Source organism: Panicum virgatum, chromosome 2N (assembly GCF_016808335.1).
Source record: "Panicum virgatum strain AP13 chromosome 2N, P.virgatum_v5, whole genome shotgun sequence".
NCBI lineage: Eukaryota > Viridiplantae > Streptophyta > Magnoliopsida > Poales > Poaceae > Panicum > Panicum virgatum.
In genome coordinates this window covers 62809570-62819952 of record NC_053146.1, presented here as the reverse complement: position 1 = coordinate 62819952, position 10383 = coordinate 62809570, and the positions used below count along the sequence as shown (strand labels likewise).

At 51.2% G+C, this 10383-nt stretch overlaps 2 protein-coding genes and 1 long non-coding RNA gene across 4 annotated transcripts; 2 read left to right on the top strand and 1 right to left on the bottom strand.

Annotated features, from left to right (window-relative positions):
• Nucleotides 1–912: 912 nt before the first annotated feature.
• LOC120662883 lies at nt 913–5745 on the top strand. Its single transcript, XM_039941943.1, has 6 exons — nt 913–1396; nt 1848–2316; nt 2735–2972; nt 3445–3563; nt 3651–4865; nt 5199–5745. The coding sequence occupies exons 1-5, from the start codon at nt 913–915 to the stop codon at nt 3733–3735; spliced, it is 1395 nt and encodes a 464-aa protein (XP_039797877.1). The 3' UTR covers nt 3736–4865; nt 5199–5745.
• A 1998-nt stretch (nt 5746–7743) lies between these two features.
• On the bottom strand, nt 7744–9041 carry LOC120661738. 2 transcript variants are annotated; one of them, XM_039940661.1, is made up of 3 exons: nt 8906–9041; nt 8600–8806; nt 7744–8494 (listed from the first exon to the last, which is right to left on the bottom strand). In XM_039940661.1, exons 1-3 carry the CDS (start codon nt 8915–8917, stop codon nt 8288–8290), a joined length of 426 nt encoding a protein of 141 aa, XP_039796595.1. In that variant the 5' UTR covers nt 8918–9041; the 3' UTR covers nt 7744–8287. The 2 variants fall into 2 exon arrangements, with proteins under 2 accessions (XP_039796595.1, XP_039796594.1); XM_039940660.1 differs by lacking the exon at nt 8906–9041 and having other exon boundaries at nt 8600–8856.
• On the top strand, nt 8468–9348 carry LOC120661739. Its single transcript, XR_005670035.1, has 2 exons — nt 8468–8582; nt 8679–9348. It is a non-coding gene; the product is annotated as an uncharacterized LOC120661739 (long non-coding RNA).
• Nucleotides 9349–10383: the final 1035 nt, after the last annotated feature.

Sequence of the window (10383 nt, the reverse complement as noted above, 5' to 3'; positions counted from 1 at the left end):
ACTATGAAAACCGTTCATTTTTTACCATTGGGCTGTTTTTGGGGCCGGTTTTGCTGACGTGGACGCCACGTGGCAGTGGGGCCCACTTGTCAGCACCATCTCCCTCTCCTCTCTCTTTTCTCCTCTCCCTCTCCTCTGCTCCCTCCCGCCGGCGCTCCGCACCCTCCCCTGCTCGCTCCCGCCGGCGAGCCGCGGGGCCACGCCGCCTCCTCCCCTGCTCCCTCCTGCCGACGCTGGCTGCGCCGCCCCCTCCCCTGCTCCCTCCTACCGACGCTGGCCCGTGGCGCAGCGCCCATGCCAGCGGCGCGACGCGCGCGCGGCGGCTCGGCGCGGCGGCCGGCGGGGGTAGGCGGCCAGGAGCCAAGTGGAGGTCGGGCGCGCGCGCACCAGCTGGCCAAGGACGCGGCGAAGCTCACCGGCCAAGTGCAGCGTGGGGAGCCGCGGCGAGGAGGCGGGGCGACGACATCCGGCGGCGGTGGCGATGGAGCTTCGCCGAGGAGGACCTGCGGAAGGGGAATCGACCGGGTGAGGACCGGAATCGGTCGAGGAGAGGACGGGTAAGCTCCTTGCGCACGGAATTGAAGGGAGCCTCACCGGAGCCGGAGCGAGACCGCGACGCGCCTGCTGTCGGCCGCCGCCTGCTGCCCATGGCAGCACCCTGCTTCGGCCCGCACTCGGAGGTGGGGGAGCAAGCCTCGTCGCCTCACCCCGTCGAGCACACGCATGCGAGCGCCGCGGCCGCCACAATCGCACCCCGCCGCCCTCCGGCCAAATTCGCCTAAACCACCTCGCCCTCTTCCAATTACTCGCGCGTGGAGCTTCCTCGTGGCCTCCCCGACCTCGTCCCTGACTCATCCCGGCCGGACATGCGCTGAGCCGCCACCCACAGGCCATCCACCCACCGCGGCCGCCATGGATGAGCCGCCGAGCTCGTTGCCGGCCGACGCCACCGTGTCGAGGGAGCCGGCCAGGGCTACCGCCGTCGCCGGAGGCCCGCGCGTGCCCTGGCCCGGCTCGCCTTCGTGGGCTGGCCTCCGCGGTGCCCGGCGCCAGAGGAGGATGGGGAGCAGGGGTCGTGGCCGCGGCTGCCGCGCGCACCCCGCCCTGCTCGCCATGCCGCGCGCGTTCGCCGCACGCTTGCCGGCCTCAAGGGCGCGTCCGCCACGTGCACCCTGCCCTGCTCGCCGGCGCTCCGCCCCCTGCTCCGGCCGCGCGCGCTCCGCGGCAGCTCCTTCCTCCCGCGGCGGCTGGAGCATGAAGGTGTCGCCGCCACCCGCGCGAGGTTCCGCGCCGCGCCGTCCTGCCCGCGCGCGGGATGCCTGGCCGATCCCGCCGCGCGCCGGCTCCGCCTCGTGCAGGCCACCGGAGCTCGTGGCGGAGGGGTGCGAGATGCCTGGTCGATCCTCGCCCGCCGGCCCAGCGCGGAGGGAGCAGGGGAGGCCGGCGGCCACCGCTCCGCCCTGCACCGCCGCGGGAGCTCCGCCGTGGAGGGGAGCAGGGGAAGGGGAAGGGAGGGAAGGAGGGGAAGGGGCCTCCGTCGCCGCGCCGGGAAGTGGAGCCGAACACGCCGGGCGAGCTCGAGCTCCGCCGCGGGCCTGCGCTTCCGGCCGGGTCAGCTGGAGAGGCGTGCGCGGGAAGGGCGGCGGCCGACGCAGGGTCAGCGGAGTTGGACAGGAGAGAGGAGAGGTAGAGGGAGAGAGAAAGAGGAGGGAGGAGGGAGAGGAGGGCTGACAAGTGGGTCCCACCGCCACGTGGCGTCCAACTCAGCAAAACTACCCAGCAAAACAGCTCGATGGCCAAACATGAACGGTTTTGAGAGTTGGATGGCTGCGGATGTTCGGTTTTAGAGTTGCATTGCCAAATCCGGACGCAGTCGATAGATGAATGGTCAAAAATAGACTTTATCCTAATAACTAATAACTATGATCATGAGGCCATCTGTGCGAGTCAACTCATAACACCCTCCCCTCGCCCTTCACTCTCGCCGTCTCGCGCGGCTCCTCCTGCCCCGGCGGCGCGCCGCCCTTGCCCGGGGACCGGGGCGGGAGGCGGGAGCGGCGCCGAGGCCTACACAACAGACGAGGCGCTGTCGCGGCTCGGCTTCGGCCGGTTCCAGGCGCTCCTGCTTGGGTTCCTGGGCACCGGCTGGGTCGCGGAGGCCATGGAGGTCCTGCTGCTGTCCTTCGTGGGCCCGTCCGTGAAGGAGGAGTGGGGAGTCTCCGGCGGGGCAGAGGGCCTCATCACCAGCGTCGCCTTCGCCGGCATGCTCCTCGGGGCGTGCGTCGGTGGCCTCGTCTCCGACAGATACGGCAGACGGTATGTTCAGAGCTTCAGTTTTCAGACTTTCAGTTCAGTAAAAAAGTGCGTACCCAGTGCCGTAGGCTTACCGCACTGTGCGGGGTCTTGGAGAAGGGTTGTTTTTAAGCCCCAAACCTTATTCCACACAAATGTGCAGTTCAGTAGTTCAGCAAAAATTCTTTTGGAGTAATACTGATTCAAGAAATTGGATGAAAACGCATTTAAATTCATTCGATTAATGTCAGTCTCATTTTGTGATCCATGGACATGTGGCGGAAGAAATAACCAAACAATTACTGGTCCAAAGTACTTGAACAAAAAATGCACTTGTCTATTAGTGAGTAGTAGGTTTCTTTGTATACAAAAATAATAAACAAAAAAGATTCCAGATTATATCACGCTCTCGTGTATTGTCTATGTTCTCTTTCTTTTGCAGGGCTGGTTTTCTATTCACTGCAATCGTCAGTGGTGTGCCTGGTTTTCTCTGCGCGTTCTCACCTAACTATGCGACCTTGCTGGCTTTGCGCTTCGTCGTTGGCCTTGGCCTGGGTGGCAGCCATGTGCTCCCTACTTGGTTCCTGGAGTTCGTCCCGGCTGAAAACAGAGGTTCCTGGATAGCTGCTTTTACATGTTTCTGGACCCTTGGAACAATATTAGAGGCTCTACTTGCTTGGGTATTTTGCTTTCCATACTCGACTTCAGTTATTGTCAAATTTTAAGTTTGTGGTCAACTTGTTATTTCTATTCTCATTCATGTGGAACCTCCCAGACGTAGATGTCAAATTTTGATTTTCATGTGATGTGCATCACCATGTATTGTATGGCATGCCTTAGCTACATACAGAATCTGCATATTTTGGAAAGGGAGCAATTCTTCATATACTGTTCAGATAGAGACAATGGTTCAACTTTATCAGTTAATGTTTTGAAGCAGTTCTTCATATACTGTACCAAAAGCAGGATTAATCAAAATCTCCATAAAATCTGAGTTAACAACATTTGAAGCATCACTAAACAGCCCTTTGATCGCCATTTAATGTTCCAGATCCTTGTCTCACTGACCAGGTAAATATTCGGCAGATACCTGGACAAAACCTGCCAAAGTATGTAGGAAAATTTCTAACACACTAATGTTTTTACTACTAGGAGCTGGAATTTCTAGCCAGCCTAAACAATTGGAGAGCATCCGCAACTCCAACATATGACTGCATCTTTTCAGAAAACAGAAATAAAGTGTTAATGACATTCGAGGAACAATCCCCTCGGTCAGTTATATCACAGCAACAGCTTCTGTTCTTAATTGTGTCAGCGTTACTCTTATGTCACATGTGCATAATATATTCTGAATGCAGGCTATCATGCCAATACTTGGATGAAGATGGTTACTTGCATTTTCCTCCACGCCATGTTTCATACTGCTTTTTTTCTCTAGTGTGATACCTGAATCACCAAGATACCTTTGCTCAAGAGGTAAAATAAGTGAAGCTATGCTTGTCCTGGAGAGAATGGCAAGAATGAATAACAGTACGCTCCCTCCTGGCACTGTAACCTCTGAACCAAAAAGGAAAGAGGACAACTATGATTCGTCTGTTACAACACTTCTACTTATGACAGAAGACAACCTCGGACATGATGAGGGCACAAGCACCAAATCCAGTTACAAAAATATATTTCGAGCTTTTTGGTCACGTGATCTGATTCGATCAACTCTTCTTCTTTGGCTTGTCCATTTTGCAAGTTATTTTGCCTATTATGGACTAGTATATCTAATCTCTGAACTAAGCAGTGGTAGGAGTCAACCTAAGGATTCCACCATTTACATAAATGTGTTGGTGACCAGTTTTGCAGGTAATATTGTGGTTTTCTGCAGGTAACCATTTACATAATATTGCAGGTAACCATTTACATATTGTGGGCTTAACAAAATTTAATCAGAATGATGAATGTTTCCTTCCGATTTTCAGTAGCTGCTGCTAGTTTGAGTTAAGATATGATCTCTAACTATCCTGGAAGAAACTTCTGCTCATGTTGTACATATTATTCCTAGATTATTTTCTTGGCAAACGATTGTTGTTCTCGTTTGGAATTTAGATTTATTGTTCTGGGAGTGTGGTTATTATCAATATAAAAAATCATATCCTTTAATCAAATAGTAGGTAAAACAAAACAATTAAACTGCAGCATATTTAGTAACTGCAGAACATGGTTCTAAAGACACTATTTCCTGTTTGCCAAAGAAAAATGAAAAGGTTATACAATTATTGATTGCAATTGTTGTTCTGTCAAATATTATTCAAATGCTACTTTCTAAGAAGAATTAATTAAGTATTTTAATAGCTAAAGCCTTTGCTTTATTTGTGGCAGAGTTTCCTGGTCTTCTTTTGGCAGCGCTACTGATTGACAGGATCGGTCGGAGAGTAACACTGGGATGCATGATTTTGTTGTGCTGTGCCTTTAGTGCACCGCTTTCTATACAGTTGAGAGAAGGTTTATCAATCATCCTTCTCTTCTGTGCACGCACTTGTGTTATGGGGGGCTTTGCTGTTCTTCATGTTTATTCCCCTGAGGTCATTGCCAAACACCACTTACTTCTGCACATTCATATTTTCGTATTGGTCTCCCTTTGATAGGTTCCCCAGATTACATGATGTATATTTTACCTTATATGTTCATAACTACAAAATTATAATACTGATTTTAATATATCTAGTTAGGCTCATGGTGATCTGTATTGATACCTAAGAGTAGTTACATGAATCAGATGAGCATCAAACGATTTAAATCAGTATTTTCAGAAGATGCATATAGTGTGAAACAGACAATGTAACCATAGAATACAATAGGTTACATCTCATTCCATTTTTCGATAAAGATCTCATTTAGTGTCAAACTTTGTGCAGATCTACCCTACATCTTGTCGCAACACCGGAGTTGGGTTTGCTAATTTCATTGGTCGAGTTGGAAGCATCGTTGCTCCTCTCACGATAACTGCATTGCTAGAGAACCACCACCAGAAAGAAGCCGTGCTTGTGATGGATCTGGCACTTTTTCTTGAAGGAGTGGCGTGTACCTTGTTTCCTCGAGACCAAGGGCCGTGAAATTCATTGATACTTCAGAATCAGATGTATATCATGTCATTGTCATCATTGTAACATTTCTTATACCATCAACTTTGTCAGGCTTGTATAGCCCCAGCTTTGACGATGGAGCTACTGCCTGTATAGATAACTGTGGATAGAAATAGGCAAATCAAAATTCTTCCTTTTATTTTCTCCTTTATATCACCTGCCTCAAGTCCCAAATTCGTATTGGAATATGGGAATACACGTCTCAAGCTGTACTTCCATATGTAGGCTAGTTATATCTGAACAGATTGTTTTAGCTGTATAAAATTTGTGTACAGCTTACATTAAGCTATTTTGTGATCGTCGAAATTGATGTTTTCTATGGATCTGGAACGTGCTGCCAGTGCACTTTTCCTTTTGAGATCAAGCCAGGTGACTGGTGTTGTTGGCTGTGATCCTGCGCAACCACTAGATACACATGAGACTGAGAGGAGAAAATTGCAATTTTAGGACTCGAAACAATGCGCTTTGCAATTTTCTCGACAGAGAGGATAGCCTGTTTTGTTCTCGGAGTGAGAATTGAATCTGGTTGGAATTATCTCAGTTTAGAAAAATGTTATTTTCATAAGGAAATCATTGCAGAAGTGAACCACCACGTTTTCTTTGTTTTATTATGACCGATGAACGAGATGCTCATTCATGGAAGATCACAAAACCAACGTAACATGCCAATAATCTAGCAGCACGACACCAATGACCCAATCTAAGGACCAGTGGTGGTCATCCTTGTGTGATGAGTGATTGACAACTGTTGCGTGTTGATGCTTGCCTTGGTTGTGAAGTGCAGGGTGCGATGCGGCGATCGACGGCGCGAGGTGAAGGCCAAGTGAAAGGTTCGGGGATGAACGCGAGTAGACTTGGGCTGAGGGACCCGAAGATGCCGGGCGGAGTCACGGGCGGCCCACATGGTGCATGGATCGACAATGAAGTATGATGGAAGGATGCGGCGACGTGGGCTGAGTCGGTGAGGATGATGGCGAGTCAAGTAGACGACCTGTGCGGCAGGCGCGCATGAACAACTCGAAGGCGTCAAGGCGCGGCGGGAGGTCCGACATGTGCCGACATCAGCGAGGTCGCGTGGCGGTCAAGCGGAGGCGGACGGTTTCGATGGTTTGGGCCTCAAAACCATCAGCGGTGTCTAGTTTCTCGGTTTTGGCCGCAAAACCGGGGGCGGACTTGGCGCGGTCAAGATCCGGACGGAGGGCACGCGGTATCATCTGCGAGCTTGCTTCAAGGCGAAGAGAAGTTGAAGAGGAGTCGTGTCCGTCCGATGCGTCTACAAAAATATGGACTGTATTGTCCCTGCGTGGGTGGTTATCTTAGCTAATTAGAATAAGGGTAATTTAGTCTTTTTGTGTGGAGAGCTAAAGAGATAAGGTAGGGGTCATCTTCCATGGTTGGACTTGACGACCAGCACCCCTCTTTCCGGTTTTCTGGTGTTGGGGCGCCCCTCCCTGTTCTGTTCTTCCTTCCTCCCTCTTCTCCCCAGGATTTTGTGATGGAAATTTGAGACCTTGTACCATGGATTCGCTGGGAATGAAGGCCCTTCCCTCCTCTTGCCCTCGGGGCGGTTGATTTTGATTCAATTCGTTGTTTCCTTTTGGTTCTCGTTTGGATCTCGCTTGGCCTGGTTGTTGTGCGCAGGCAAGCAGGAGCAGCGGTCCTGGCTGGCGCGTCCAGCAGTGCTAGCAGGCAAGGGCGAGCTGCGCAGGGGCTGCAGCGGCGAGTGCAGAGGGCCCAAGTGCAGCACGCGCGCGCTGAGGAGCGCAGCAGCTGGCGGCGGCTCTGCTCTCGGCGAGCGGCGGCGAGCGACGGCCAGCTATGCAGTGCAAGGGCAGCAGCGCTAGCAGTTGTGCGTTCGGTGCAGGAGGGCCAAGGAGTGGCCTAGGAGGTACGATGCAGCTCTGTTCAGCCCACGAGTGCAGGGTCCAAGGCAAGCCAACAGCAGCACAAGCACAATGAGCATGTTTTCTCCCTTCTCTAATTTCTTTAATACTAATCTTTTCTTGCTAATTAGCTAGATTTAATTAGTTTTTCTTCATGGTAATTTCAGCTAACTTCTGCTAGACCCTTGCATGCTTAGTTAGGGTGTTTTCTTTTTGAGAAGTTTTAATTAGCTTTTGTTAGGGCTAAGTTAAAAGGAAAAACAAAACAAAAATTAGTTTAGTTGTGCTTGTGTTAGCTAGATTTATTTCCACTCTCTCTAACTTGTTTTTCACCTGTGCACTAATCATTTTCTTAAGTTCTTGAGTGGCTTTGCTTCCCGACGATGTTTGTCTCAGTGTCGTTCGCGAGTTTGTGCAACTGATTTTTGCTCGAGTTTCTATCTGTCGTGCTTCCGCATGAGTTATTCGAATTCGCTGTGGGGTATTCTTAGTGCCGATAGCCGTTCTGAGCTATGCGGTACTGATACTCTCCATTTGAGGTGCATCGGGTGTTTAGGGACTTTTTTCTCTCCGGTTTTTCGAATCGGATTTTAGGCTCTCATTCACCCCCTCTGGTCGCCTATTTAGTCCTTCACAATCTAAACTGAATATCCCTACCCAATTTGTATAGCTAGATATGCATGGAATGGCCGGGCACCAATGCCTACACCAAGAACACGCCTAGGGGTGCAAATTGGTGACCGCTAGGTGCACCTCCAACCCTATTTAGTTCAAAATTTTATACTAATTTTCCAAATTGAGATCTTATTTTGGAAAATTAGTATAAAATTTTGAAAGGGTTGGAGGGGCAACTAAGGCTCACTAATTGACACCCCAACACGCCCAATAATCTCCAAATAAACCTAACCTAACAAACTCTTCCATGCAATGATGCAAGGCAAGACTCGATCTCAACCAAACTGCCTAAGAGTTAGATGCCTAGATACACTCTGATGGGGCCTTCGAGTTGCTGCATGATGGCCTTCCATCCGGCCTGCGTTGGGTTGGTGCTATCCCAGTAGAAGTACTTGTATGGTCTGTCGCACAGCGTGTACTGCAGGTTGCCTTCGCCGTCGACCTGCCCACAGAATCCGTTCTCGTCGATGCTCTCGCAGCACGGCGTGTGCCTATGGTAGAACAGCTTCTCTGCGATGGTCAAGATGAAAAAGAAAAAGGTCACATCGGTTTGCAATCCAATATCACATTAGACGATCGTTAGTTCATCTCACTAGATGTAAGTTTTTTTTTTACCGAGTCATCGTCGCGCAGCTTGTGCATGAGATTCTTGTTGTGGACGCCCGTGATCTTGTCCTTCTCGCACCTGGTGTAGTTGTCCGCCCTGGTGTTCAGCGGCGCGCAGCCCAGCGGGGGCAGCAGGTTCACCAGCACCGCTCCGACGCCCAGGTCCTCAAGCTTCCTCACGCCGCCGACGATCCCGTCCGTCACGTTCGAGATGTACTGGGAGAACGCCATGATCGAGCAGCAGCAAAAAGCACAGAAGCTTCATCAGTTATCAGCACACGCAAGTATATCAGACCATGCCGTTTGCGCGCTCACCAGGGGGTCCATGTCGAGCAAGTCGCTGGGGACGTCAGCGTAGTCGGCGCCGGACGCGATGGAGACGAGCGCGACCGACTGGCTGAGGTCCTTGCCGATGATCCTCTTCCGGAGCAGCCTCTTGAACTTGTTGACCTGCTTATCCAAGTTCCACCCCGGGAACACGCCGGAGCCGGAGCTGGCGAAGTTCACGCCGGAGGACACAGGTCCACGCCGTCGTGCCGCCTCAGCCTCTCCGGCGGAGGGGCCTCCTTCTGCCCCAGGATAATCTTGGCTGCAAACGTAAGGACGACGCCCAATACATTTACATATAGTTGACCTACTACTAATAAATACTTCCTCCGTTCCAAAATAAATACAATTCGATGACCAAACACGTAAATCAATGCTAGGTGTAAAATTACAAAAATATCTATTGTCTTTTGTGATGAGTGGATGAGTTATTTGTTGTGTTTTGTGGGAATCTTCCGGAATTGTCTTATCTTTTGTGGTAGGTAGGTCAAAGTTAGTAAGTTTTTTTAGACAAATTTTGAACTCTAGAGTTGCAATTATTTTGGTACGGAGTGGGTACTAATGAGAAAGATGTAACAGCTACATTGATGATCTATCTGAGAGCTCACGTACGTACCGAGGAAATCAGACTGAACCAAGCCGTCGGAGGAGCGGCCGGTCGGTTTGTTGTCGTGGTCGGCGTCCGACATGCCGGAGGGCTCGTACCAGCCTCGCGTCTCCCATTTCAGATCGCCCTTGGGGAGGTTTCCGGCGTCGGCGAAGGAGTCGCCGAACACGAACAGCTTGTCATACGACGGCTTGTCGGTGTCGTCGCTGTCGCCGTCGCCGTCGCCGTCGCAGCGGCACCGCAGGGACTCCACACCAGTGGCTGCGCGCGCGAAATGCCAAGAAAAAACACACGTAAAATTCCAGCAAGAAATCGGATCGGCGTAATGATGAGCACGAGAGAAATGATGCGGTCGACCGAAGCACAAGTAGCGAATGGCCCTCCTGTTGCTTCAAACAAAAATGGTATGTTCGATCGAAGCACAAGTGAAATGATATGGATATGGTCGAGCGAACAGGAAGGAAAACATGGATGCGCGCACGGACCATTCAGGAGGAGGAACGCGAAGCAGGCGGCGGCGAAGAGGGCCTTCATGGTTTGCTGCTGCTCTCTGGCAACTAATCGACGATCACAATTGCAAGCAAGGCGTGGGTGTGATGTGAATGGAGGTGGCACCCAGCACAACCTGGCCTATTGAGAGAAACGAAATGGATAGATATTGGATCGAGAGAATCTAAACAGTGCGGACGCAACAGCAGCATCCAAACAAACAAACAAACGGAGCCGGCGGGGAGGCCGCCGCACCGGGCGCCAAAATTCAAGGGCTCCAGGCCTCCAGCCTGATTAATCCTTCGCGCAATATTTCATTCTGCTTATTTTCTCTATCTAGTATAATACCTGAATCACCAAGGGTACATTT

What these genes read in the sequence shown, in the direction of transcription:
- LOC120662883 (XM_039941943.1), top strand. Translation starts at nt 913, where the DNA reads ATGGATGAGCCGCCGAGCTCGTTGCCGGCCGACGCCACCGTGTCGAGG. An exon ending in GGAGGGGTGCGAGATGCCTG is followed by an intron (nt 1,397 to 1,847) that starts GTCGATCCTCGC and finishes GTTCGGTTTTAG; the next exon opens with AGTTGCATTGCCAAATCCGG. An exon ending in TAGAGGCTCTACTTGCTTGG is followed by an intron (nt 2,973 to 3,444) that starts GTATTTTGCTTT and finishes TTTTACTACTAG; the next exon opens with GAGCTGGAATTTCTAGCCAG.
- LOC120661738 (XM_039940660.1), bottom strand. Translation starts at nt 8,821, where the DNA reads ATGGCGTTCTCCCAGTACATCTCGAACGTGACGGACGGGATCGTCGGC. An exon ending in AGCTGCGCGACGATGACTCG is followed by an intron (nt 8,495 to 8,599) that starts GTAAAAAAAAAA and finishes TGACCATCGCAG; the next exon opens with AGAAGCTGTTCTACCATAGG.